Source organism: Oncorhynchus keta, chromosome 14 (assembly GCF_023373465.1).
Source record: "Oncorhynchus keta strain PuntledgeMale-10-30-2019 chromosome 14, Oket_V2, whole genome shotgun sequence".
Classification (NCBI taxonomy): Eukaryota; Metazoa; Chordata; class Actinopteri; order Salmoniformes; family Salmonidae; genus Oncorhynchus; species Oncorhynchus keta.
Window position 1 is genome coordinate 14,116,957 of NC_068434.1, and position 27,913 is coordinate 14,144,869.

General features: G+C 42.6%; 3 protein-coding genes across 11 annotated transcripts; 1 reads left to right on the forward strand and 2 right to left on the reverse strand.

The window, feature by feature from the left end:
* The first annotated feature begins 411 nt into the window (after nucleotides 1–411).
* On the forward strand, nucleotides 412–3,496 carry LOC118392874 (probable gluconokinase). 2 transcript variants are annotated; one of them, XM_035784863.2, is made up of 5 exons: nucleotides 412–570; nucleotides 844–874; nucleotides 1,423–1,509; nucleotides 1,912–1,955; nucleotides 3,003–3,496. In XM_035784863.2, the coding sequence occupies exons 1-5, from the start codon at nucleotides 533–535 to the stop codon at nucleotides 3,352–3,354; spliced, it is 552 nt and encodes a 183-aa protein (XP_035640756.1). In that variant the 5' UTR covers nucleotides 412–532; the 3' UTR covers nucleotides 3,355–3,496. The 2 variants fall into 2 exon arrangements, with proteins under 2 accessions (XP_035640756.1, XP_035640754.1); XM_035784861.2 differs by lacking the exon at nucleotides 412–570 and having other exon boundaries at nucleotides 578–874.
* A 3,504-nt stretch (nucleotides 3,497–7,000) lies between these two features.
* Nucleotides 7,001–16,431, reverse strand: LOC118394016 (ubiquilin-1-like). 4 transcript variants are annotated; one of them, XM_052461143.1, is made up of 12 exons: nucleotides 15,746–16,431; nucleotides 15,150–15,311; nucleotides 14,496–14,647; nucleotides 14,224–14,378; nucleotides 11,680–11,915; nucleotides 11,448–11,585; nucleotides 11,013–11,241; nucleotides 10,460–10,602; nucleotides 10,146–10,229; nucleotides 9,929–10,044; nucleotides 9,552–9,723; nucleotides 7,001–9,311 (listed from the first exon to the last, which is right to left on the reverse strand). In XM_052461143.1, exons 2-12 carry the CDS (start codon nucleotides 15,276–15,278, stop codon nucleotides 9,159–9,161), a joined length of 1,707 nt encoding a protein of 568 aa, XP_052317103.1. In that variant the 5' UTR covers nucleotides 15,279–15,311; nucleotides 15,746–16,431; the 3' UTR covers nucleotides 7,001–9,158. The 4 variants fall into 4 exon arrangements, with proteins under 4 accessions (XP_052317103.1, XP_052317105.1, XP_052317104.1 ...); XM_052461145.1 differs by lacking the exon at nucleotides 15,746–16,431 and having other exon boundaries at nucleotides 11,031–11,241; nucleotides 15,150–15,728; XM_052461144.1 differs by lacking the exon at nucleotides 15,746–16,431 and having other exon boundaries at nucleotides 10,460–10,599; nucleotides 15,150–15,727.
* Nucleotides 16,432–16,745: 314 nt separating this feature from the next.
* gkap1 (G kinase anchoring protein 1) lies at nucleotides 16,746–27,482 on the reverse strand. Of its 5 annotated transcripts, none has more exons than XM_035784865.1 (13): nucleotides 27,339–27,482; nucleotides 21,254–21,500; nucleotides 20,960–21,118; nucleotides 20,451–20,528; nucleotides 20,185–20,317; nucleotides 19,356–19,381; nucleotides 18,848–18,994; nucleotides 18,618–18,704; nucleotides 18,394–18,457; nucleotides 18,211–18,281; nucleotides 18,049–18,129; nucleotides 17,411–17,446; nucleotides 16,746–17,105 (listed from the first exon to the last, which is right to left on the reverse strand). In XM_035784865.1, exons 2-13 carry the CDS (start codon nucleotides 21,479–21,481, stop codon nucleotides 17,064–17,066), a joined length of 1,152 nt encoding a protein of 383 aa, XP_035640758.1. In that variant the 5' UTR covers nucleotides 21,482–21,500; nucleotides 27,339–27,482; the 3' UTR covers nucleotides 16,746–17,063. The 5 variants fall into 5 exon arrangements, with proteins under 5 accessions (XP_035640758.1, XP_035640761.1, XP_035640757.1 ...); XM_035784868.1 differs by having other exon boundaries at nucleotides 20,960–21,049; nucleotides 27,333–27,482; XM_035784864.1 differs by having other exon boundaries at nucleotides 27,333–27,482.
* Between the last annotated feature and the right edge of the window lie 431 nt (nucleotides 27,483–27,913).

The following is a 27,913-nucleotide window of genomic DNA, read 5'->3' on the forward strand; positions in this document are numbered from 1 at the left end:
TAGTTGGCACATAAACAATTGGCATGGTGTTAGAATCATTCCCAGCTGCGATGAACATGGCTGACGCCTCAAGTGACCCATAGCATAGTTACCACACCACTGCTTAGGCTATAGGTCTCGGGTGAGCCAATAACCGCATGCTTCAGCAATTGTTATATCAAAACAATAGTCTCATGTAGCTAAACTTGGGCCATCCATACGGACTTGATCCTGTCCAACGACATTACGAGTACTGGATCTATTTTCATGTCTCCATTTTGGACATTTCAAACGATTACATCTCTTTCGTCATTCACATAAAAATTGAAAACTAATTTAATGTATTTGTGCCATATGATGCGCCGCGTCCAATTTGGTTTTGAAACGTGTACTGTCGCTTTAAACTGAAAGGGACAGGCGGCAGGCAAGACATGTATTATTGCGTCATTACGCTCAATACCAAAACAACCGGCAGAGCTGTTTTCCTGTATATGATCTACATTGGAGCGTCTGGGCTTCGCCTGGGCATCAGGCCATACTGACACCCAGCGAAATGATATATGTTATAATGGGAGTGTCTGGTTGCGGAAAGTAGGTGTCCTTGTTTTAGTTTATCGTTTGTGGAGCACACAAGTAGCCTACTAGATATCGCATTCTAGATATCACCAGTGAGCGGCAGTCTGGAATATCCTAGACTGGCCTATGTATGGATGTACTATTTCCCTGCGGAACCGCGCATCATAGCAGTGAAATCAGTCTGTTTAGGTTATGTGTATTATCGGTTTATGAGAATCGTAATATTGGCCAGGTTAGCCTTACTGTAGCTACTGTCCGAGCCTTAATGTTTTTTTCTCTCCCACACAGGACGACACTAGGGGCCTTCCTGTCACACAAGGTAAATATTGAACGGTGCTCTCAAACTTTGACCTGGGATTCAGCGCACTCCGCCCACTTGTGTCTCTGCTGACCAGGGTTCAAATACTATTTATGTTACTGTATTTCAATTGCTATTAAATACATTTCGAACAAATCATTTAAACAAAGATGTATTTGTTTTGGGCTGTGTATTTGAAATATAAATATACACACTTTCTCCAAATGCCTAAATACTTTAGTTATTGAAAACATAGGCCTACTTCATATTGTATATAAACATTTGCCTTTTTGTAAAATGTTTAGGGCAGGGTATTTGGGGGTATTTGAAATGTATTTGGAAAAAAGTATTTGAGTATTTGGTTTGTGAGTATTTGGTTTCGCAAGTAGGCATTCAAATACTTCAAATATAATTAGCGGTAGTTGATTTGGCCAGTGTATTTAAAAATACTAGCTAAAATAAACAGAAAATAAGTATTTAAAATACAAATACTTAAATAATCATGTATTTGAACCCAGGTCTGGTTTGGCTCTCCACTCACCTCCACTCACCTGTGTCTCTGTTCTCAGCTCGGGTGGCCGCTTCACGAGGGAGATGACTTTCACCCGCGGGAAAACGTTGACAAAATGGCTCGCGGGGAGCCTCTGACTGATCAGGTGACCAAATCACTCACATCACTTCTCTTAGGCTATCATCACGCCTCTGATTATTCTACGCAGTGTTTGAATAACTCAACCTTCACTTAGTGTCACCCTTCACTTAGTGTCAAAGGGAGCTCTTTCATCAAGTTCCATCATTTATGATGTCCAAAGTAAATATGATGTGCATGAGTGAGTTCACTAAGGCTTACCTCTCTTATGTAGCCCTGTTGGATGATACTCAGAGCCAATGCCCACTGTAGAGAGAGACAGAGACAATCAGTGACAGGGATATGGGGAGATAGAGCTGGCTTGTTATGTTTGCTGGAAATCACAACACAGGACTCTGATTCTGTTTCAGTATTTTGATCTGAAACTGATCCTGTGACTCATCTGTGTCTGATTATTCTAATTCATCAGGACAGACTGCCTTGGCTGCTGAAACTGCATGATGTCATTCAAAGGTAATTATAGGCTACGTACACATCATTATACATGTATAACCACCTATTATATATGCAAATACACATAGTGAAACAGTTAGTCACAATCTCTTTTTTTATGGAACAGTCTCAAATCTATCGCAAAGGCTGATATGATAGAGCTGGATGGAAAGAATGCGAGAAAAAACTCCAGATCAGAAATGCATTCTTAAAATAAGATGAGATGAAGATGGGGAGAGGGAGGTACAGAGGGAGGGAGAGAGAGAGATGAAAGTGACAGCTCTCACTTAGAATCTGTGTGACGACTTCAAAGAGATCTGCTTCCCTTCCGGACTTCTCCTATTAATCCGCCTTCTCACTTTCCCAGTTAGTCACACGCTCCTCCTTCCTGATCCCGCTAGTGGTTTTCAACATGGAGGTTGTCCATTTTCATCTGATGAAAACTCTCCCCAGTCACATGTAATCACTGTGTTTTATACATGTTTTAAGTTTTCTTAAATGTTTGTATAACATTGTTGTTAGATGCGCAGTGTGTATCATGATACAGACTTTTGCACAGAAAATTCCACCCTTACAAAAGAAGATTGCAGTTTTGAAACTGCAGTGACTGCATTCGACTGTGGTATTTTTGACGCAGTAATTGCAGAATAACTTCAGTTGAACTGGAGTTGTACTGCAGTTGAACTGTAAAATACTGCAGTAAAATTTTCTTTGCTATTTTGGACGCAGTATTTGCAACATACTACAGTTATACTGCACTCAAACTGCAGTTATACTGCACTATAACTGCAGTTATACTGCACTCTAACTGCAGTTATACTGCACTCTAACTGCAGTTATACTGCAGTGTACAGCAGTTATACTGCACTCTAACTGCAGTTATACTGCACTCTAACTGCAGTTATACTGCAGTTATACTGCACTCTAACTGCAGTTATACTGCACTCTAACTGCAGTTATACTGCAGTGTACAGCAGTTATACTGCACTGACTGCAATTTTGTTTTTCGTAAGGGCACTTCTGGTTTGTCGTCATTATCTCATAATGTTGTGGGTCTGTCTTCAATAGGGAGAGGTCTTCAGGGGGCGATGCCATCATGGTGTGTTCAGCTCTGAGGCGACTTTACAGGCAGGTTCTGCTGTTTGGTTCCGAGGCCCTGACCTACAGCTCGGACACAGCAGGCCTGCACATGTGCAGCCTGCCCGGCGTCTGGTTCCTCTTCCTGTATGGGACATATGATCTGATCCATGCGAGGATGGTGGCCCGGAGGGGACATTTCATGCAGCCTGGTCTCCTGCGCTCTCAGTTTGATGTTCTGGAGCCACCGGCGGAAGAGGAGAAGGCGTTGCTGCTTGATATTCGGAGGAGCACTGATGACATCTGCAGGGAGATACAGGAGCATCTCCGCCAACTTTCATAACCAGAGATCATGATCATGGACTCTCAAATCAAAGATAACATACTGGACTGCACTGTGTGCTAGAAAACAATTACATATCATGTCAGACTTTTATATTATTTTATTTTACAAAGCACAATAAATCTGTGATTATATGACACATGCTAGATGTAGAATCTCTATTGATTGTGTTTTTTAATCCAATAGGCTTGGGTCTAGGAAAACTAGCTGAGTTGAGGGAAATGTTTGAAAACATTGCATTAGTAATGCCACTCCCGAGGCACTCCCGAGTGGTGCAGCGATCTAAGGCACTGCATCTCAGTGCAGGAGGCGTCACTACAGTCCCTGGTTCGTATCCAGGCTTTATCACAACCGGCCATGATTGGGAGTCCCATAGGCAGGCGCACACTTGGCCCAGCATCGTCCAGGTTTGGCCGGGGTAGGCCTTCATTGTAAATAAGAATTTGTTCATAACTGACTTGCCTAAATAAATACAGGTTAATTAAAATATTAAATAGTATTACAATACAGTATGACTTACTTGATTTATGCTCATAGCTCCTGAAAGGAGCATAAGGCATTGACGAATGTCCTCCATATTTTACTCGGTTCAGGGAAAGTGTTTCCAGGTCACACCAATTGAGGAAGCTCTCACTCATTTCTGCCTGGATGTCTTTCCTCCAAGTGTTTCCAGGTCACACCAGTTGAGGAAGCTCTCACTCATTTCTGCCTGGATGTCTTTCCTCCAAGTGTTTCCAGGTCACACCAGTTGAGGAAGCTCTCACTCATTTCTGCCTGGATGTCTTTCCTCCAAGTGTTTCCAGGTCACACCAGTTGAGGAAGCTCTCACTCATTTCTGCCTGGATGTCTTTCCTCCAAGTGTTTCCAGGTCACACCAGTTGAGGAAGCTCTCACTCATTTCTGCCTGGATGTCTTTCCTCCAAGTGTTTCCAGGTCACACCAGTTGAGGAAGCTCTCACTCATTTCTGCCTGGATGTCTTTCCTCCAAGTGTTTCCAGGTCACACCAGTTGAGGAAGCTCTCACTCATTTCTGCCTGGATGTCTTTCCTCCAAGTGTTTCCAGGTCACACCAGTTGAGGAAGCTCTCACTCATTTCTGCCTGGATGTCTTTCCTCCAAGTGTTTCTTGGTCAATACAGTATAACCATTCTTAAATGGTGACACAGACCTGCACACTATTTTGTAACAATGCCTGTCTGCCAAATGTCATGGATGGGGGGGGTTAGCCCCATTAGAAACCTAAATTAGAAATCTATCACCCATAGCATCAAAGAGGGGTTAGTGGCCACTTGGGAAGACCCCACAGAGTCATAGAGCTGTTTCAGGGGAATGATTCACCTCCCACCCCCAACCAGGGTATTTCAGGAGCCTCTAATCCTTGTAAACTCCCCACCACTACTCTCATATCACACAGTCTTGTACAACTAACCTTGTGGGGACACACAATACAGTCCCATTCAAAATCCTATTTTCCCTAACCCGTACCATAACTCAAAAACCTAACCTTAACCCTAGCTCCTAACCCGTACTCTAACCCCTAACACTAATTCTAACCGTAACCCTAAACCCCATAGAAATAGTATTTGACCTTGTGGGGATTAACAAAATGTCCCCAGTTGGTCAAATTTTTGTTTACTATTCTTGTGGGGATTCATGTTCCCAACAAGTATAGTTAAACATGTCCACACATATACACACACCAGTGTTTCTACACTTACAGTGTAGAAACACAAACCTCAAAACATCGTAAGACCATGTGAGAATCTCAATTGCGTTTCCTTGATTCCTCGCATCCTCTCTACCTTCTCAAAACCCATTGGATGAGAATTTCTCACCGTGTATGATCAATTCCAAATGAAAAGTTGCAATGCACATAACTGCAACTCCAGATCAGATATATAGTCCCATCTGCTGGACATCTAGATGTGCTACAAGGCAGTGGTGAAGAAGGGGGTTTCCCAAGGTCCTGCTTTCTGTAGTGGTGGGGAAAGACAGCAGAAAATATGGAGCGTTGCGCCGTGATTGGCTCAGTGCCGTGTCACTCATGGGGACACGACATCACCGCCAAGTCTAAGGGTAGACGTCGAAAATTCTAGCCCCTTGGATGCTGCCTTAGAGTTACATTAGAAATGCCCATTAAAGAAGGCTCAAACTCATTGGCCACATATAAAATTACGTCAAATCACGCTATATGTACAGTAGCTTTGATTAGACTGATCATGTCAACATACATTCAAATTATTGGCTAGCAGTCATGAATCAAGTCGACAATCTATTGGCAAATTATTTTTAATCCTTGTCATATGAAGAGAAATAATGAAAAATTATAGATAAAATGTATCGGTGCTCATCGGCCATTGGACATAAACATTACACAACCAGTTGGAAATCGCAAATTCAACAATGAGGGGTTTGGAAGGAATCAGTGACAGTGGCTGTTTAGTCCCAAATCTGGGATTAAGGGTCTCTTTTCCAAATTGAAAATGATAAACATTCAATATTGGCCATGCTGTCAATGAAGCATGATTTGTGCCGTGCTCAAAACAACTTAACTCGGAACTGCGAAAACATGACTTCAGTGAGGTCAAGACAACTGGGAAGTCGGGAATAAACACATTTTGAACAGTCATCCAACTCTGGAATTGTAAATCCGGCCTCTTCCCAGATCCACGACCCGAAGACCAATGACATCATCATGATTCAACCTTGTTTTCCCCACCCCCCGAGTTCCCAGTTGTTTTGAAAGCACCATAAATCCAGAGAATGCCAGACTTTGATGACAAAATTTGCCCCACGGACATCCGCCGCTCCACCTTCCTGTTCAAGTGAGCACAGCACAACAAGGTGAGTCCAAAAATGTATTGTATACTGCTGCATAAATGATGTAATATGCCAGGGAGATATGTATACTGTAGCTAAGAAAGTAATACCAAGTGTATATTGTGTAGTAAGATGTTAGTAGCCATGTGCCTCACCCTAATAATTTGGTCTATTTACCCCTCTTAATTTCACCTACTGTTCTGACTTGGTGGTGCACATGTAGCCTGTAACCTGTTTTAGAGAAATGTAATCATTGAATATTGTAAGGGCTTTTATTGTCTGCTTATATGCCCCCTTTATCTATCTTACGGTTCTGACTAGGTGTACAGGGAGAACACTGTAAGAACAGCCCACGTTCCAAATTCTGTCACTGTACACTTCAAAAGCGCTAAACAAATAGTTGACTACGTCCGTCCTAGCGCGCTCATGGTCTTGAATCGAAATTACGCTTGTCGTCCCCTTATGCCATAGTTCGTACATCTCAATTGTCATTAGAAACCACATTTGTGGTTGTTTTTTTTCAAGGCAGTAAATGAGGCTGAATGAACCTATTCGCTGCCAGACAAGGCCCCGCTGATAGCCAGGAGTAGCAGTGGTAAGGTGTTGCGACAGGTTTTTGTACTGTAGGCCCTAACATTTTGTGGGCACCGTTTGTCACCGTTATAATGCAATTAATGTATTGTTTAGTGTTGTATAGTGGCTTTTCTGGCATGCACTTAACTTTTTTTTACCCCAAGATGTATATGCTAAAATCGCCACTGCAAGTGTACATCAGGAATGACCATGGCTTTGCAGTTTGTTGACAAAGACTAATACACACAAAGCAATCTTTTTTTCCATTTCACTTTATTAACCAGCACACAGGAGAATGAATACAAATTAAATGCTGAAATCAAAAAGATGAAGGCTACAATTTTCCAAGGCAGTTGGTATCATCACCATACTGGCAATGTGCTAAGAAAGTGACTTCAGTAATTGCTTTGCTGAGCACTCTAAAAGATTCTACTCTATCCATTCAGGTATATTATTAAGATTCCATTCCTGCTCCTGTTTTTTGCATGTGCAGTACTTCAATGGCTCCTGAATTGAATATTTTCTCTCAAGGAGGCAGGAGTCAACAGTGCCCTCCAGTGGTGAACAGAGCACAAATTAATACATTTAAATTGTACAATAAATACATTAGACATGAAAAATATGAAACATGGGGTTTAGAAAGAAAAACACTTCATCCTCCATATATAGCCTAACCGTAGGAGCATTAAGAACATACTATGAGGGTTTGAACATTAGACAATAAAACAACATAGCCTATAATAACCATGAAATAACACGCAAGTCAAAAGTACATTTTGTAAGAGTTAATAAAATGCACAGAGCTACATGGAGGTAAATAGAGCTACATAGTGAGTCATTGTATTATCAAATGGGAATAAATCTAAAGCCACAGGCACACTTATTCTTGATTGGACATCACTGCTACATCAATATCAGTGCTACAAGTTTGCACTCATATCCAAGGCTGTGCAAGCCTTAGTCTATACCACAATGAAGTGGCAAAACTGGCCTCCCCTAGTCTATACCACAATGAAGAGGCAAAACTGGCCTCCCCTAGTCTATACCACAATGAAGAGGCAAAACTGGCCTCCCCTAGTCTATACCACAATGAAGAGGCAAAACTGGCCTCCCCTAGTCTATACCACAATGAAGTGGCAAAACTGGCCTCCCTTAGTCTATACCACAATGAAGTGGCAAAACTGGCCTCCCCTAGTCTATACCACAATGAAGAGGCAAAACTGGCCTCCCCTAGTCTATACCACAATGAAGAGGCAAAACTGGCCTCCCCTAGTCTATACCACAATGAAGTGGCAAAACTGGCCTCCCCTAGTCTATACCACAATGAAGTGGCAAAACTGGCCTCCTCTAGTCTATACCACAATGAAGAGGCAAAACTGGCCTCCCCTAGTCTATACCACAATGAAGTGGCAAAACTGGCCTCCCCTAGTCTATACCACAATGAAGTGGAAAAACTGGCCTCCCCTAGTCTATACCACAATGAAGTGGAAAAACTGGCCTCCCCTAGTCTATACCACAATGAAGTGGCAAAACTGGCCTCCCCTAGTCTATACCACAATGAAGTGGAAAAACTGGCCTCCCCTAGTCTATACCACAATGAAGTGGAAAAACTGGCCTCCCCTAGTCTATACCACAATGAAGTGGAAAAACTGGCCTCCCCTAGTCTATACCACAATGAAGTGGAAAAACTGGCCTCCCCTAGTCTATACCACAATGAAGTGGCAAAACTGGCCTCCCCTAGTCTATACCACAATGAAGTGGCAAAACTGGCCTCCCCTAGTCTATACCACAATGAAGTGGAAAAACTGGCCTCCCCTAGTCTATACCACAATGAAGTGGAAAAACTGGCCTCCCCTAGTCTATACCTCTATGAAGTGGAAAAACTGGCCTCCCCTAGTCTATACCACAATGAAGTGGTAAAAAGAACACAGCATTTAGTGCATTGTGAATGCAGTCTGTTCACATTACACATATATACACACACACAACTAAGACTGCTATACACATGCTCTCAAGGGTCACCAGTAGGGAACCCTTGGGTTATTTTCCTGATTTGAGTTTAAGGCCTTGGTAGCAGCAGGGAAATACATCTTGATGCGAGACTAGCAGCATATTCACTCTTAAGAGTCTTGGATGGGACTCTGCATAAAGGAATGTGGCAGAAACCAGCATGATCCAGATTAGAGCCTGAACCAACTAAGGCCATTCAGAACATACAGCACAGACAGGCCTGCACTTCACAGTTCAGCAGCTTACATATACAATATAAATGGCATTCAGGAGTGCATGTTTCACTAGTTCTCTGTGAGTGAAGAATGTGCAAGCATCTGATCGTACAACTGCATGATTGTACAAGTGAGTGTGCGCACGTGAATTTGTTAATTGTATGTGCTCATGTGAAGTGTGTGTGTATTACAAGGATGGCGAGTCCAGCAGTCGTTCTACAGCGGCGTTGACGTCTCCCCCGGTAGCGATGAGGGCCTGCAGGTTGGCCTCTGGGTTGAGGAAACCCATGGTCGTCAGCTGCTCCACCTGCTCCTGGAACAGCAGCTCTTCAGTCTGAGCCTACACACAAAAAGTACAATACTTTGTCTTCCACTTGGGATGATGGTCATGTGTTTAATGCTCTCCTCCCCACCATGCTGGGACAACATAGGTCCAATCCCAAATGAACCCCTAAATGCATGATAGGACATAGGGCTTAAAGGTTGATTGAGGATTGGGTCATACACACCACTTTGAGAGGCTTGAAGTAAAACAGGGTCCGGTTTTGGGAGAATAATGCAGATCAATTCTGGGGCTAACCTGCTGATTGGTGCTAGCGAGAGCATCTAGCATCTGACGCACAAACTGTTGTTGTTGCCGCTGACCCGTTTCCGTGACTTCCTGGGACCCACTGCTGAGGTCACTAGGGGCGGGGTCTGATGACAATCCAGGGGCAGGGTTAAGATCTGAGCCGGCGCCTCCCTGTCCAACCCTACAGGAACGACAGGCATCATGGCGTCAGCCGACCACAGCTCAACACTACGTTGCTATAAGAACTATGTGGGTGGAGTACAAAATATAGGTCGCTTAAAGAGGTACTGTACTGTAGGTCTTTCAGGTGAAAAGTGAAGGTGTATGTTGAAATATGGATTTTCTGACTAAGTACATGTGGAGGTATGGAGAATTGGTGTACATACCCTGGTATGAATCCAGGTGCCTCAGTGGCAAGGGTCTGCAGTCCCTGTTGGATCTGCAGCAGTGCCTGCATGGCCCTGGGGTTGGACATGGCCGACAGCATCTCAGGGTTCTGCATCTGAGGAAACACCAATCAGAGAGACTCACAGCGGTCAGAGGACCAATCACAGCTTACTGTATAGTCATCCCAGCACCACTTGGTGTTTTAAGGTCACTGACCTGTTGGAGGAACATTGGGAGTTGTTGTCTCATTTGCTGCTGCAGTTGAGGGTTCCCAGAAAACAGTGGGTTGTTCAGCATCATCTAAAACATTCAGGGACATTAGAAGTGTGTGTGTGTGTATATGTGTGTATGTGTGTGTATTTTTATTTTATTTATTTTTTAACCTTTATTTTACTAGGCAAGTCAGTTAAGAACAAATTCTTATTTTCAATGACGGCCTAGGAACAGTGGGTTAACTGCCTTTCGGTTACTAGTCCAACGCTCTAACCACTAGGCTACCCTGCTGTGTATGTGTGTGTGTGTGTGTGTACCTGTGCTGCTAGGTCAGGGTTCTGGCTCAGGCTGTTGAGTAGGCTCCTCATGTAGGGGGCTGACAGCATGTTGTGCATCAGTGTGGGGTTCTCCGTGATCTGCTGCAGAAGACTCTGCATTCCCGGACTATTGAACATAGCTGCTATAGCCACACAATAATCATTGAGGGATACAGGGGAGCTTATTAATGAAAGTGTAAGCCTACAGATTCGGTCAAGTATATTGGCACCCTTGCACAATTCATAATTTCTTTAAAAAATATGTTGAAATTGAAAACAACATGTTTGATTTACAAATGTACAAGGCCAATCAAAAAACAATTACTGAAATTGCTATTTTTCATCTTCAAAGAAAATAAAAATGGTCTAACTAAATTATTAAAAATTCAAATGAATTTGGTTGCAGGCAATTCATTTTTTGTTTATGTGTAATTTCTCTCACATGCGGTAATTTGCACGTCTCTACATGGTAAGAATAGCCATTCAACCAGTTAAAAAACATATAACATTCCATTCTATTGACCTGTGTGAGAGGATAAATGTGTGTTTGTACCACTGTTGGATGTTCTACCTCCCATGGGGGGACCTAGGTTGTGCAGGCTGGTCTGAGGGCCATTGCTGGACAGGGTGGGGGTAGTGGTGGGTGTGGCGGTGCCTATAGGGGTGTCTGTGGAAGCAGGGGGAACCCAGGGGTTGGCGAGGGGGTCTCCATTTTCCACCCGGGGGGACTGGATTTCCCCTGGTGACGAGGTCGTCAGAGAAGCAAAAGGGTTTCCTGCAATCTAAGCAAGACAGACAGACAGTGGGTGGGTTACAGTCCAACTAGTTAGTTCATTTACCTCCAATTTACCTTTACTTGTCCTGGTCAATGATTGGCATTAAGGGTTAATATTACACTTTAAAGTTCCATCAGGAGCTGTGTGTGTGTGTGTGTGTGTGTGTGTGTGTGTGTGTGTGTGTGTGTGTGTGTGTGTGTGTGTGTACCTACCAGTTCCTGAGCAGCAGCATTCAGCATGGGTCCCTGAGCATCAGTGGACATCCTGCGGAGGGCATTGTTTCTTAGTGCCCTGTCCTGGTTGCGCAACATCTCCTGCATTATGGTCGGGTTCCGTGCTATCTCCAGGGTCTGAAGGACAAGGAGAGGAGAACAATGACACAGGGAAGAGAGAGGAGGTTCGAAAGGAATAACACAGACACAAAGGTAACCGTAACACACACACCTGTCTCATGACGTCAGGGTTGTTGAACAGGTGGGTGATGTTGGGGTTGTGCTGCAGCAGCAGCTGCATCTGGGGGTTGGCCATGATGAGCTGTCTCATCATGTCTGGGTTGGACAGCATGCCCTGGACCAAGGGACTGTCCATAATCTGGGCCAGCAGCTCAGGGTTGGACATCAGCTGCCTCTGCAGTTCAGCGAGACCAGGCCCCGCAGCAGCTGTCCCTGGACTGCCTAGACCTACAGGATATAGACAAAGCTAAATGTTGAGGTAGCAAATACCCATCAGAAACATTTGGCTACCAACTCATCCATCCACCCACCCACCCACCCACCCACCCACCACACACACACACACACACACACACACACACACACACACACACACACACACACACACACACACACACACACACACACACACACACACACACACACACGAAGCCCCAAATCAAATAAAAACATGTCACATGCTTCGCAAACAGGTGTAGACTGACAGTAAAATGCTTACGGCCCTTCCCAACAACGTAGAGAGAAAGAATAGAAATGTCAAACACATAATGATAACTTGGCTGTATATAATAAATACACAATGAGTAATGATAACTTGGCTGTATATAATAAATACACAATGAGTAATGATAACTTGGCTGTATATAATAAATACACAATGAGTAATGATAACGTGGCTGTATATAATAAATACACAATGAGTAATGATAACGTGGCTGTAAACAATAAATACACAATGAGTAATGATAACTTGGCTGTATATAATAAATACACAATGAGTAATGATAACTTGGCTGTATATAATAAATACACAATGAGTAATGATAACTTGGCTGTATATAATAAATACACAATGAGTAATGATAACTTGGCTGTATATAATAAATACACAATGAGTAATGATAACTTGGCTGTATATAATAAATACACAATGAGTAATGATAACTTGGCTGTATATAATAAATACACAATGAGTAATGATAACTTGGCTGTATATAATAAATACACAATGAGTAATGATAACTTGGCTGTATATAATAAATACACAATGAGTAATGATAACTTGGCTGTATATAATAAATACACAATGAGTAATGATAACTTGGCTGTATATAATAAATACACAATGAGTAATGATAACGTGGCTGTAAACAATAAATACACAATGAGTAATGATAACTTGGCTGTATATAATAAATACACAATGAGTAATGATAACGTGGCTGTATATAATAAATACACAATGAGTAATGATAACTTGGCTGTATATAATAAATACACAATGAGTAATGATAACTTGGCTGTATATAATAAATACACAATGAGTAATGATAACTTGGCTGTAAACAATAAATACACAATGAGTAATGATAACTTGGCTGTATACAATAAATACACAATGAGTAATGATAACTTGGCTGTATATAATAAATACACAATGAGTAATGATAACTTGGCTGTATATAATAAATACACAATGAGTAATGATAACTTGGCTGTATATAATAAATACACAATGAGTAATGATAACTTGGCTGTATATAATAAATACACAATGAGTAATGATAACTTGGCTGTATATAATAAATACACAATGAGTAATGATAACGTGGCTGTAAACAATAAATACACAATGAGTAATGATAACTTGGCTGTATATAATAAATACACAATGAGTAATGATAACTTGGCTGTATATAATAAATACACAATGAGTAATGATAACTTGGCTGTATATAATAAATACACAATGAGTAATGATAACTTGGCTGTATACACAGAGACCAGTACCAAGTCCATGTACAACATATTTGAGGTAGATATGTACATATTACTAAATCAAATGTTATTAGTCACATGCACATGACTGCCTGGTATAGAGGTCTTGGATGGCAAGGAGCTCGGCCCCAGTCATGTACTAGGCCACACGCACTACCCTCTGTAGAGCCTTGCAGTCGGATGCCAAGCAGATGCCATACCAAGTGATGCAGCCAGTCAAGATGCTCTCAATGGTGCAGCTGTACAACTTTGGGGATTGTGAGGGCCCATGCCAAATATTTTCAGCTTCCTGAGGGTGAAAGGGCATTGTTGTGCTGTCTTCACGACTCTGTTGGTGTGTGTGGACCATGATAGATCCTTAGTGATGTGGACACAGAGGAACTTGAAGCTCTCGACCCACTCCACTATAGCCCCATCAATGTGAATGGGGGTGTGCTCAGTCCTCCGTTTCCTGTAGTCTACGATCAGCTCCTTGGTGTTGCTGACGTTGAGGTTGTTGTTCTGGCACCACACTGCCAGGTTACTGACCTCCTCTTCTATAGCCTGTCTCATCATCGTCAGTGATCAGGCCTACCACCGTCATGTCGTCTGCAAACTTAATGATGGTGTTAGAGTCGTGCGCAGCCACAGAGTTGTGGGTGAATAGGGAATACAGGAGGGTGCTAAGCACGCACCCCTGGGAGCCCCCGTGTTGAGGGTCAGTGTGGTGGATGTGTTGTTGATGAAGGGGGTAAGGGAGGGATATAGCTGGTCTTACCAAGGCTGAAGGTAGGGGTGGCTGAAGAAGCGGGAGAGGGTCGAGGGACAGAGGTAGGTTCTACAGGAGGGGGTCCAGGGACAGAGGTAGGGCCTTCTGGTTGGGCCTGTTCTGAGGCAGTGCTGTTGGAAGGAGAGGTAGACAACTCCGGAGGCCTTCAACAGAAAGGGAAACGGACAGTTATAGTCCATCAATCCAATTTTGGGGACAACTTTAATGCTTTCACGTTTTCTTACCTACTCACACACAGTGTGTGAGATGTGTGTGTGTACCTGCTCTGGGTCTTGATGACCAGGTGGACGGTCAGTCCGTTGTAGATGCCTTGATGACTCAGCAGATCTGCATCTTTGAGGATCTTCCCAGCGAAGATGAGTACCAGCTGCTCTGTTTGTGCCTGGAACCGCTGGGCTATCTGCTCCTTAAACTACAGAGACAGGCAGAAGGCAGGCAGGGAGAGACATTAACTAATCCCTGCCAAGTAGCAGACAGAGAGAGAAAACCCATTTTACTGTAGGCTATATCAGACATTGGGAGTCACATTTGGCCAATAACAGTAAAGAAAATGTAATCGCCATGATGACAGCATCATAAGAAAAATGTAACGTAGGCACAAACAACAAACATGGCATTATTCACAAATAAGCTGATTGCATCAGTCCAGCTGTGTGTGGCTGCACCTCGGTGGGGACAGGACCACTGGCCTGGCGGCATATAAAAGTTTACATCCATGAAAACACATAGGTGTTAAAATCCCAAACATCACATAGGTCTAGTACTGTCAAGATTAGAAGTCGAAAAACTATTTAGAAATACTTGACAGTAGACACGTGTTGTTTAGACCATGTTCTGATAAGACATCGTGACTTGACCGAATAAATGGAATCCACATAAGAAGCAAATAAGACAGTTCCAATGACCGCACTGACCTGTTTGATGGAGCTGTTCTCTGGAATGGCGATTTCCTCTTTTTCCTTTGGTGTTTTCACAGTAACTCTGATGATCTTACATTCAGCAGGGAATGGTTGTTGCTCGTCCTCATCCACATTATTAGCCATCTTTTTGCTCTCGCGGTGGGGACAGACCTATGTCTGACCACGCGGGCAAAGAACAGACTGTTTGCATAAGCGGATCTCGTAATGTGATATTTTATTTTCTGGTGTCCTAATCTTGCTGATTCGAAAAATATCTGCAAACGCCATAATGGATAACAGTGCACGGATAACGTTATTTTCTTTACTTCTTAATATTTCAACATATTGTAGCCTAATTCATTTCGTTAGATGTTTCTGAACACTCGTACATTCATTCAGCTGCAGCCATGATTAAATACACTACATGCCCACAAGTATGTGGACACCTGCTCGTCGAACATCTCATGGGCATTAAAATGGAGTCGGTCCCGCCTTTGCTGTTAGAAAAGCCTCCACTCTTCTGGGAAGGCTTTCCACTCGATGGTGGAACATTTCTGCGGGGACTTGCTTCCATAAGCCATAAGAGCATTAATAAGGTTGGGCGATTTTACCTGGCTTGCAGTCGATGTTCCAATTCAAACCAGAAGTGTTCGATGGGGTTGAGGTCAGGGCTCTGTGAAGGAAGGTCTAGTTCTCCACACCAATCTCAAAAAAACATTTCTGTATGGACCTCGCTTTGTGCAAGGGGCATTGTCATGCAGAAACAGGAAAGGACCTTCCCCAAACTGTTGCCACAAAGTTGGAAGCACAGTATTCTAGAATGTCATTGTGTTGTAGTAACATTAAAATGTCACCAGACCATTATTTATCCACCAAACTTTACAGTTGTCACTATTCGTTGGGGCAGGTAGCGTTATCCTGGCATCCGCCAAACCCAGATTTGTCTTGTCGGACTTGTCAGAGAACGCATTTACACTGCTCCAGAGTCCAATGGCGTCAAGCTTTACATCACTCCAGCCGATGCTTGGCATTCCGCATGGTGATTAGGCTTGTGTGTGGCTGCTCGGCAATGGAACCCCATTTCATGAAGCTCCCGACGAACTGTTCTTGTGCGTATGTTGCTACCAGAGGCAGTTTGGAACGTGGTAGTTAAGTGTTGCAACAGAGGATAGACTATTTTTACCCGCTTAAGTGGTCCCATTCTATGAGCTTGTGCACCTACCACTTCACGGCTGAGCCGTTGTTGCTCCTAGACGTTTCCACTTCACAATAACTTACAGTTGACCAAGGCAGCTCTAGCAGGGCAGAAATTTGACAAACTATGTCAGTGCCACGTTGAAAATCATTGAGCTCTTCAGTAAGGACATTCCACTGCCAATGTTTGTCTATGGAGATTGCATGGTTATGAGCTCAATTTTATACACCTGCCAGCAACGGTTGTGGCTGAAATAGCCAAATCAACTCATTTGAAGGGATGTTCATGTACTTTTGTATATATAGTGTAATTTGTCATGAAACCAGAAGTTAGCATCAAAAATAGGAGAAATATAGCATCTTGTGGTGTAGCCTACCATTAGCACATAGAAGTAATAAAACCACAATGAGACATGATTTTACACTGGAAAAGTCATTTATTTACCTTGCAGTAAAAGAAAAAAAAAACAACTAATTTCACACCTGTCATTTGGCATCATACCAACCAAAAAAAAATGCGATGTCAGTCAACTTTACATGTATCTTTATCAGAGCGTTTATTAAAAGCCTTTTCATGACTTCTGCAGTTCAACACATCCAGGAGTTGGTGTGTGGTAATACGAGTCATGCATAACGCATGAAGACAGGAGAGAATAACAGTACAAACAAGGAGACCCTGAAGAATAGGAGTGGCTTAGTTTGTTTTTGCAGTCAATGTTCTTCCTTCTGCGGTCTTCATAGATCGGGCTCTGGACCCTTTTTCCCCTTCCTGTTTCCCTGCCAATCAGAGGAGACCAGGAAGTATGGAATGAGTACAGTGTCTTACATCAGTAGTTTGGTGGTTAGCTTGTCAGGGTCTAGACCGTCTACAAAGGCTTAAGACCGATCAAGAGACTCAGCATTTCATGATATGATAAGACCGGCTTGTAAGTTGTTACCAAACGAACATCCTTCAACTGAACTACACTAGTTAGCATAGAGACTTATGGTAGTGAGTTGGGACTGAGTGAATGGTTCAGTTTTGTGTCAGTCTAGTAGTGCCCTGTTCTGGAGAGTGAGGACTGCTGCAGCTGCACTGTTACCTTGGTAATCTTCCTAGGGGTGACTTCCTGGCTGATCTAAGAGGGGAGCACACACACTTGACTCACGGCTTTACACAGGTTGAACAGTAAAACAAACAAACACTGTAGCCCTAACTCCTCTCTCAGAACCAGGCGAGAGCTGCTGATTTTAAAATCAGGCAGCGACAGAGGCACTATGTAAAAACCGCTCCGCCATTTCCTGGTTGCAAAAAATTAGAATAATTTGCATCAAAACAAGTAAGTATAGTGTAGAGAAATATTGTACCATCTAAACCACTGTGTAATATATTTTCCTTAACCAAAAATATTGTTGTTTCAGCTGTTTGAAGCTGCTGTACAAAACCAAAAGTAAAAGACAAAAAGAAAACTTCACAACGGGAAGCATAGAAATAGCACACATAAAACAGATGTACCGCTTCTTAGACTTGCTTTCACTGAGAATGACATGTGATGGAAAATGTTATGTTTGTGCTTTTTTAATAATCATTTTCTGTAATTTATCACGACAGATCTAACACCCATTTCTATGTGAATTTAGTCAAGTCGCCCAAAACACTACATATTGCAGCTTTAAACTAAATATGTGTTGTATTAAGTGCCACTTGCAAGTGTGATGAGTATGTAATGTGCCGTTCTACCTGATGGTGTTTTGGCTGATCTGTTTGTAAACCTTTCACTTTCGACTTCTCTTGTTCCAGTGAGGCATGTAGTGATGTCACCTGGAGAGTGAAATAAAGGTAATTTAACAAGGTCGTCAGCCTTGCATGGCAAGTTGAAAGGTTTGAGACACACACACACACCTGTGAAGACAACTCCTCTTTGATATTTAGAAGCTCTTCCACCTGCAGTAGGATCTCGGCTTTATCTTTCACTGTGGAGAAAGGGAGAGAATAAGTGAATGAGAACGTGAAGGCCTACCTAATGCATCAGTAATGGATTACAGTAGAGTCAGACTGAATTAGGAGTGCAGTAGCTGTACTCACTCTCTCCCTGCTGCAACATCTTCAGGAGCTGGGAGTTTCTGGCTTTCACTTCTTTGTATTTCACCTGAGGATTGAGATCAGGAGCGGAGCCCATGGGGACCATATAGATTCATACGCACATATAGATTTACACCAAATGTAAATGGCTGATGGCAGTATTCTGTCCTTTGTATTTTAGGCATGCTCCATTAAAGCCTAGTACCAGTATCCCTACAATGACTCACCTCCCATTGTGAAATGACCTTCTTTAACTTGTCAATTTCTTGGTCTTTCTTCTCCAGATCGTCCTTTAGCTGCTCAGTTCGAGGGTCCTGAGAGGTGTGATGGGAGTCACAGTTAGGCTCTGAGAGATAAGTTACACTGACCTCCATGGTCTTACCAGCAGTCACTCAAAGGTCGTTTTGCGAAAATGTTTTTTTTTTTTTTTACACAAAACATTTGCAGTCGGCCTTACCGGTTCATGCTCTGTTGAAGTCGTGACCTCGAGGCCAGTGCTGTTAGAAAACTGCTCACGTCTTTTTTCCTGCTGTACGATTTTGCTAACGTCATCCTCAAGCTTGTTGAAGAACTTGTCTTCTGGAGGTGCGGGTGGTTTGGGCTCCTAGAGAGTGATGTCATCAATGGATTCAGAATTTGAATTATGACATCATACACAATTTGCACTAGTTCACGTCATATCACCACCATTCCAGAGACACGTGAAACCCCACCTCTTTAAGGAATACCTAGGATAGGATAAGTAATCCTTCTCACCCCCCTAAAGATTTAGATGCACTATTGTAAAGTGGCTGTTCCACTGGATGTCATAAGGTGAATGCACCAATTTGTAAGTCGCTCTGGATAAGAGCGTCTGCTAAATGACTTAAATGTAAATGATTCCATCACATTCATCCTCACATGACAGGGTTTAAACTGTCGAAGCACTGTAAGCCCAACAAGAGTAAAACAACGTTTTCCCTCACCTCTTTCTCCTGCTTCTTACTCTGATCTGGAAAGGAGAATCATGTTTTTTTAAGTCGAATACAACATGTCAAGTATTAATGAATTGTTTTTATGTCAAGTATTCATAGGTTGCACCTCCGTCACATCATGCCATTGTTATGAACGTTGTCAAGCCGCCCTCTACTTGCTGCGCTGCAGTGTTGGATAAACCTAGTCTACGTTTTCATCTAAATTACACAATAGTGTCTTGAAATACGATAACATTGCTAAAGTAGTCAAATATTTAATAGGAACCAACTTTGCCAACATGATTATGTCATCAATTTTACTTTACAATGATGGCAATGTTGTCATCAGCTAGCAAAGTTCATCAAAAATATCTAGCAATGCTAACATTAGCTAGCCAAAATCAGGTGGCTTCCCCTCAATCTTAGCTAGCGAACGTTATACTGAAGTCAATCTGGTGACATCAATATTATGACAAAAGGTTTTCCTACTAATCATTTGTGTCCTTTTGAATTTCATTGCATTTCCAAGCCAATGTAATGCACTTGATGAAATTTTCACCAGCACTCCCTGACAGTCGGGCATCAGTTCAAAAACAAACATTCCAAACAATAGTGTGATTAAACATGCAACCCATGAACGTCATAAAAGAAAACAGAATAATAAGATGAGTGGGACAACTGAGAAAACAGTGAGACATGTATGGCATATCTACGCAGCACCTGCTCGAAGTGGATTGCTAAGCAAGTAGTGCTACTGCTATGATGGCACAGTATTGATGACGTTGGGCAGTGTTCAATGTTAACATAAGTGTAGCTAGCTCTCTGCCACTGGTGGTCTCACCCCCCTCCGCCTGGAAGTCCTTCAGAGAGACCGTCATCTTCTTGTCTTTTCCCTGCTGGTTCTTCTTCTTGTCCTTCTTCCCTACTGCTGCTCCTCGGGACTTGGGAGAGGGAGTGTCTGTACCATCATCATCCTGACAGGAGGCAATTTAAAAGAACAGCATATCCTTAAATGGAACATTCATTAATCTCCCCTCTCTCCATGGTTCAGATTTTTGTCAAATAGATGTTTTGTAACAGCGTGCTGCGATGGGGGCAGTGTGGTACCTGTTTATGCTGCTCAAACTCCAGTTTACTCATCATCAGTGCCTTCTCCAGGTCGGCCTCATAAAGCTCGCTCGTCAACTGCATTTGGCAGAAACAAAGACAAAAATAAAGGATAGATCAGATGGGGACTATTAGGAAAGGGGAACACCCATGAGCAATGCTCATGCCCATGTCAGGTGTTATCATGGGCCCTGTTCAGAAACAACCCCTATCCGTTAAGGACTAACCAATCAATATAGATCTGATCTTTTTTGTTTGGGGGGGGGTATGTAGCCTAGCAGTTAAAATATACCAATGTGCCCTTGGGCTAGGCACTTAACCCTAATTGCTCTTGTAAGTCTCTCTTGATAAGAGTGTCTGCTAAATGAATAAAATGTATTAGTAATATAGCAGGACCATATTTATAACAACTATTCAATCCTCTCAGATCTCAACAAGTGTCTGGGGGGGGATAGGTTGTTTCTGGACAGGGCTCTGTTCTTAGTGATGGGGTGTCTGTCGGGTTCTACCTGGTTGTCCCTTTGCTTCCATTGCTGCCAGCCTTCCGGGGGCATGGCTTGGTCCCCTGCTGCGGGATGGAGCAGCTCATTGGCCACACCCTGCAGAGACAGGGAGGGGGGCGGGGCAGAGGACTTCTGAGGGAGCTTCTTAAAGGCAAGATTTCTTAACTGGGGACAGGAGACAGGAGTCATTATCAGTCCTCAAGCTCAGATAAATTAGTGAAAGTGAAACCTTTGAGAACCGACAATGGAAACACCAGAAATTGGTGTTGACTAGGGAGTTGAAATGCCTCTGCCAATCACCTCATTGGCCTCGCTCTGTTGCTGCTCTTTCTTCTTCTTACGCTTTTCCTTCTTCTTGTCGTTGCTTGCGGTGGATTTCCCACTGGTTGTCTTCCCGGGCCGAGTCTTTCCAGAGTCCCGGCCGCCTTTAGTCCTTCCTGACTCTGAATCGGAGTCGGAATCAGAGTCGACCTGGAGCAGGGCAAAGCGAGAGGCTGTGGTGTGGACGGAGATCATTGCTGACGCCATCTGCTGACCTGTGCACAACCTAAACTCAATAAGATACACACAGGAAGAAAACATGCACGTCAAATTAGGCACCTGCTTAGCGACAAAACCATTAAAATCTAAACTTCTCCAGTACAACTCCAGCAATAAATCAAAAAACAACAATATGGAAAACGGACACAAATGTGAATGCCTGGTTCTACAATAAGCTAGACTGCCTATGTCTGATCTTTAATGAAAAAAAAAAGTACTTTTGCTGTGTAGCCTAGTAGGAGTTAGCTACAAATGGCATGCCAGATAATGTGATAAGCAGATCCTCTTGGTGTCCATTACTGGGCATTACAGGGAAGTCCCATAAAAACCGCCATAGATTTTTTCAACTAATAGCCTGTTCTTGCTGATACTTTTTTCACCGAATCGAAAACAAAGAAAATATCTTAGAAATGTCTGTTTCCAGTTGTAGATGGTTTAACAAAAATTCAGAAAGATATTACATGTACAGTCGTTGCCAAATGGTTTGAGAATGACACAAATATTAATTTTCACAAAGTCTGCTGCTTCAGTATGATGACAATTCACATATACTCCAGAATGTTATGAAGAGTGATCAGATGAATTGCAAAGTCCCTCTTTGCCATGCAAATGAACTGAATCCCCCAAAAACATTTCAGCCCTGCCGCAAAAGGACCAGCTGACATCATGTCAGTGATTCTCTCGTTAACACAGGTGAGTGTTGACGAGGACAAGGCTGGAGATCCCTCTGTCATGCTGATTGAGTTTGAATAATAGACTGGAAGCTTCAAAAGGAGGGTGGTGCTTGGAATCATTGTTCTTCCTCTGTCAAACATGGTTACCTGCAAGGAAACACATGCCGTCATCATTGCTTTGCTTTGCACAAAAAGGGCTTCACAGGCAAGGATATTGCTGCCAGTAAGATTGCACCTAAATTAACCATTTATCGGATCATCAAGAACTTCAAGGAGAGAGCGGTTCAATTGTTGTGAAGAAGGCTTCAGGGTGCCCAAGAATGTCCAGCAAGCGCCAGGACCGTCTCCTAAAGTTGATTCAGCTGCAGGATCGGGGCACCACCAATACAGAACTTGCTCAGGAATGGCAGCGGGCAGGTGTGAGAGCATCTGCATGCACTGTGAGGCAAAGACTTTGAGGATGGCCTGGTGTCAAGGGCAGCAAAGAAGCCACTTCTCTCCAGGAATAACATCAGGAACAGACTGATATTTTGCAAAAGGTACAGGGATTAGACTGCTAAGGAGTGGGGTAAAGTCATTTTCTCTGATGAATCCCCTTTCCGATTGTTTGGGGCTTCCGGAAAAAAGCTTGTTCAGTGAGAAGACAAGGTGAGCGCTTCCATCAGTCCTGTGTCATGCCAACAGTAAAACATCCTGAGACCATTCATGTATGGGGTTGCTTCTCAGCCAAGGGAGTGGGCTCACTCACAATTTTGCCTAAGAACACAGCCATGAATAAAGAATCGTACCAACACATCCTCCGAGAGCAACTACTTCCAACCATCCAGGAACAGTTTGGTGACGAACAATGCCTTTTCCAGCATGATGGAGCACCTTGCCATAAGGCAAAAGTGATAACTAAGTGGCTCGGGGAACAAAACATTGATATTTTGGGTCCATGGTCAGGAAACTCCCCAGACCTTAACCAAATCAAATCAAATTTTATTTGTCACATACACATGGTTAGCAGATGTTAATGCGAGTGTAGCGAAATGCTTGTGCTTCTAGTTCCGACAATGCAGTAATAACCAACAAGTAATCTAACTAACAATTCCAAAACTACTGTCTTATACACAGTGTAAGGGGATAAAGAATATGTACATAAGGATATATGAATGAGTGATGGTACAGAGCAGCATAGGCAAGATACAGTAGATGGTATCGAGTACAGTATATACATGAGATGAGTATGTAAACAAAGTGGCATAGATAAAGTGGCTAGTGATACATGTATTACACAAGGATGCAGTCGATGATATAGAGTACAGTATATACGTAGATGAATAATGTAGGGTAAGTAACATTATATAAGGTAGCATTGTTTAAAGTGGCTAGTGATATATTTACATCATTTCCCATCAATTCCCATTATTAAAGTGGCTGGAGTTGAGTCGGTGTCAGTGTGTTGGCAGCAGCCACTCAATGTTAGTGGTGGCTGTTTAACAGTCTGATGGCCTTGAGATAGAAGCTGTTTTTTTTTCAGTCTCTCGGTCCCAGCTTTGATGCACCTGTACTGACCTCGCCTTCTGGATGATAGCGGGGTGAACAGGCAGTGGCTCGGGTGGTTGTTGTCCTTGATGATCTTTATGGCCTTCCTGTAACATCGGGTGGTGTAGGTGTCCTGGAGGGCAGGTAGTTTGCCCCCGGTGATGCGTTGTGCAGACCTCACTACCCTCTGGAGAGCCTTACGGTTGAGGCGGAGCAGTTGCCGTACCAGGCGGTGATACAGCCCGCCAGGATGCTCTCGATTGTGCATCTGTAGAAGTTTGTGAGTGCTTTTGGTGACAAGCCAAATTTCTTCAGCCTCCTGAGGTTGAAGAGGCGCTGCTGCGCCTTCTTCACGATGCTGTCTGTGTGAGTGGACCAATTCAGTTTGTCTGTGATGTGTATGCCGAGGAACTTAACACTTGCTACCCTCTCCACTACTGTTCCATCGATGTGGATAGGGAGGTGTTCCCTCTGCTGTTTCCTGAAGTCCACAATCATCTCCTTAGTTTTGTTGACGTTGAGTGTGAGGTTATTTTCCTGACACCACACTCCGAGGGCCCTCACCTCCTCCCTGTAGGCCGTCTCGTCGTTGTTGGTAATCAAGCCTACCACTGTTGTGTCGTCCGCAAACTTGATGATTGAGTTGGGAGGCGTGCGTGGCCACGCAGTCGTGGGTGAACAGGGAGTACAGGAGAGGGCTCAGAACGCACCCTTGTGGGGCCCCAGTGTTGAGGATCAGCGGGGAGGAGATGTTGTTGCCTACCCTCACCACCTGGGGGCGGCCCGTCAGGAAGTCCAGTATCCAGTTGCACAGGGCGGGGTCGAGGCCCAGGGTCTCGAGCTTGATGACGAGCTTGGAGGGTACTATGGTGTTGAATGCCGAGCTGTAGTCGATGAACAGCATTCTCACATAGGTATTCCTCTTGTCCAGATGCGTTAGGGCACAGTGTGGTGAGAACTTGTGGTCTATCCTCAAGAGGCGGGTGGACAAACAAAACCCCACGAATTCTGACAAACTCCAAGCATTGATTATGCAACAATGGGCTACCATCAGTGGCCCAGAAGTTAATTGACAGCATGCCAGGGCGGATTGCAGAAGTCTTGAAAAAGAAGGATCAACACTGCAAATAATATCTTTGCATCAACTTCATGTAATTGTCAATAAAAGCATTTGACACTTGTAAATATACTTCAGTATTCCATAGTAACATTGACAAAAATATCTAAATACACTGAAGCAGCAAACTTTGAAAATGAATATTTGTGTAATTCTCAAAACATTTGGCCACGACTGTATATTTTGTATCAAAACGAATTATACCTCTTGCATGTGTGTAGATCTTAGTTTCGGTTGCACTGTCATCTACAAGACTAGTTCCTGCAAAGATGCTGGGAAATGCTAGATGCCTGGCAGCTAAGATGGCAAGGAACCTCCTAATCTGGTACAAAACATGGATTTAATATCTGAGTTTTTGCAAATGGAAACTCACATTTTTAAGATACTTTCTTGATTCTGTGAAAAAAGTATCGCCAAGCAGTGGCGTAAAGTATTGAGTAAAAATACTTTAAAGTAGTACTTGAGTAGTTTTTGGGGGTATCTGCACTTTACTATTTATATTTTTTGACAACTTTTACTTCACTAGATTCCTAAAGAAAATATTGTACTTTTTACTCCATACATTTGGAATGCTTAGCAGGACAGGAAAATTGTCAAATTCACACATTTATCAAGAGAACATCCTTGGTCATCCCCACTGTCTCTGATCTGGCGGACTCACTAAACACAAATGCTTCACTTGTAAATGATGTCCAAGTGTTGGAGATAAATAAACAAATAAAAATTAAACAAGAAAATGGTCTTACGGATAGCAGGGGCTGTCTGGTTTGCTTAATATAAGGAATTGGGAATAGTTTTACTTTTGATACTTTTTGAAACCAAATACTTTGAGACATTTACTCAAGTATTATTTTACTGGGTGACTTTCACTTTAGTAATTTTCTATTCAAGGATCCGCCCCTTTTTAAAATGTAGCCTAAAATGACATACCCAAATCTAACTGCCTGTTGCTCAGGCCCTGAAGCAAGGATGTGCATAATATTGTACCATTTGAAAGGAAACACTTTGAAGTTTGTGGAATGTAGGATAATATAACACAATAGATCTGGTAAAAGATAATACAAACGAAAAAAAAGCGTTCTTTTGTATTTTTTTGTACCATCATCTTTGAAACGCAAGATTTTGGCCACTAGATGGCAGCAGTGCATGTGCAAAGTTTTAGACGGATCCAATGAACCATTGTATTTCTGTTCAAAATGTTGTACCAAGACTGCCCAAATGTGCCTAATTTGTTTATTAACAACTTTTAACGTTCAAAATTGTGCACTCTCCTCAAGCGGGGCGAGGTGGCAGGTAGCCTAGTGGTTAGAGCGTTGGACTAGTAACCGAAAGTTTGCAAGATCGAATCCTCACGCTGACAAGGTAAAAATCTGTTGTTCTGCCCCTGAACAAGGCAGTTAACCCACTGTTCCTAGGCTGTCATTGAAAATAAGAATTTGTTTTTAACTAACTTGCCTAGTTAAATACATGTAAAATAAAACACTTTTTTAAAAATAGCATGGTATTCTTTCAGTATAATAGCTACTGTAAATTGGACAGTGCAGTTTAATCTAACAAGAATTTAAGCTTTCTGCCAATAACAGATATGTCTATGTCCTGGCAAATGTTCTCGTTACTTACAACCTCATGCTAATCGCATTAGCCTATGTTAGCTCAACTGTCTTGTGGAAGGGAAATCGATCCCGAAGAAGTTGAAGTCATCTTTACTTTTACTCAACATGACAATTGGATACTTTTTCCACCACTGTCGCCAACAGGCTATATTAGTTGACAAATCTATGGCGACGGTTTGTATGAAACCTTCCTGTAAACGCCCAGTAATGGGACACCAAAAATATTTGGTTATATGACATTATCTGGCATATAACCTGTAGCTATGACCCTACCTTATGGTGAGTAAGCAAAGTCGTAACACTTGAGTCTGGCTTCAGTGACTGGCTAGCTAGCAGGATGCAAATGAGTTTATTGCTAGTAGCTAACGTCAGTTTGCTAACTTACATGACATTATCATGACACTCACAAGGACAGCTGGCTAGCTTGTTGCTGGCTTACCTGTCCCGCACTAGCACTTCTCTTCAGTTTAAGCTAGCCAACTAACGTTAGGTAGCTAAATTAGTTAACCAACTGGGTTTCAACGTTGTGCGAGTAATGTCTGCTAACTAGCTAGTTGGTTAACACCGTTTCAACGTGTAACGTTAATACAACACGGCACAAAGGGTAGTGGGCATTAGATAATTGTAGATCTAGCTAGCTAACTACCGAAATAAACAGTGTCCGTCGATTAACTTGGTTCAAAAGAAAGCATCGAATGTCGTTGCCTAGCTAACTCAGTCATATAGATATAATAGTTCTAGCTGGCTAGCATATTAGCTACATTGCATCCATACCAATGATGTAGCTCGTATGTATGACAAACTAAAATGCTTTTATAATATAGAAATCAGATTCTAAAAATATTGTACAGTGTATGTTTGAGGGGGAAATAATAATTAAGATTTAAAAAAGATAATTAAAAACATACTTTCACCTGTTCGAGTAGTTAACCACACGTTCACCACTTCCAGTTGCTAAAGTACCTATGGTGGCCCAGTTGCTCAAAATGTGTTCTGCAAGGAAAAAAAGGGGTAATATGCGATATGGAGCAGTTCATAATATGTTGACTTTCCTTAAACAGAAGATGGAGACAGAGGTCTACTTTTCCACGAGACTGTATTCATGACAGCAACATGGTACCATTCATGATGATCATAATCATACATGGATTGTAATCGCGATTGGCGATCTGCTTATTTATACAGCATTCGTTCAGGTAGGACAACTCGTTTTCAGTATTAACGAGAAGTGTAATCATACAATGTTTCCTGGCAGTATAATCATGGTCGGCGCCTCCATCATTTAGAATTTCACTTTAATTATCCGTGCTTATGTTATTTATTTGTTAGTGATTTTATAAATATGCATTGTGCCACCTCGACCTCTTGAAATTGGTATATGTAACCAACATGCAACAGGTGTCCTGTCATGTCTGCGAGCTTGCACCCATTGACAACGATATCCACGAGATGGCGTCTCGTACGTCAAAGTCTTCAATGCCACCAGATC

Coding starts and splice junctions, on each gene's coding strand:
- LOC118392874 (XM_035784861.2), top strand. CDS start 686: ATGGATGTACTATTTCCCTGCGGAACCGCGCATCATAGCAGTGAAATC. Junction 875..1,422: donor GGGCCTTCCTGTCACACAAG/GTAAATATTGAA, acceptor CTCTGTTCTCAG/CTCGGGTGGCCGCTTCACGA. Junction 1,510..1,911: donor GGGAGCCTCTGACTGATCAG/GTGACCAAATCA, acceptor CTAATTCATCAG/GACAGACTGCCTTGGCTGCT.
- LOC118394016 (XM_052461143.1), bottom strand. CDS start 15,278: ATGGCTAATAATGTGGATGAGGACGAGCAACAACCATTCCCTGCTGAA. Junction 11,916..14,223: donor CACCCCTACCTTCAGCCTTG/GTAAGACCAGCT, acceptor TATATCCTGTAG/GTCTAGGCAGTCCAGGGACA. Junction 11,242..11,447: donor ATGCTGCTGCTCAGGAACTG/GTAGGTACACAC, acceptor TGTCTTGCTTAG/ATTGCAGGAAACCCTTTTGC.
- gkap1 (XM_035784865.1), bottom strand. CDS start 21,481: ATGGCGTCAGCAATGATCTCCGTCCACACCACAGCCTCTCGCTTTGCC. Junction 18,705..18,847: donor CTTCAACAGAGCATGAACCG/GTAAGGCCGACT, acceptor CACACCTCTCAG/GACCCTCGAACTGAGCAGCT. Junction 17,106..17,410: donor CCCCTAGGAAGATTACCAAG/GTAACAGTGCAG, acceptor TCTGATTGGCAG/GGAAACAGGAAGGGGAAAAA.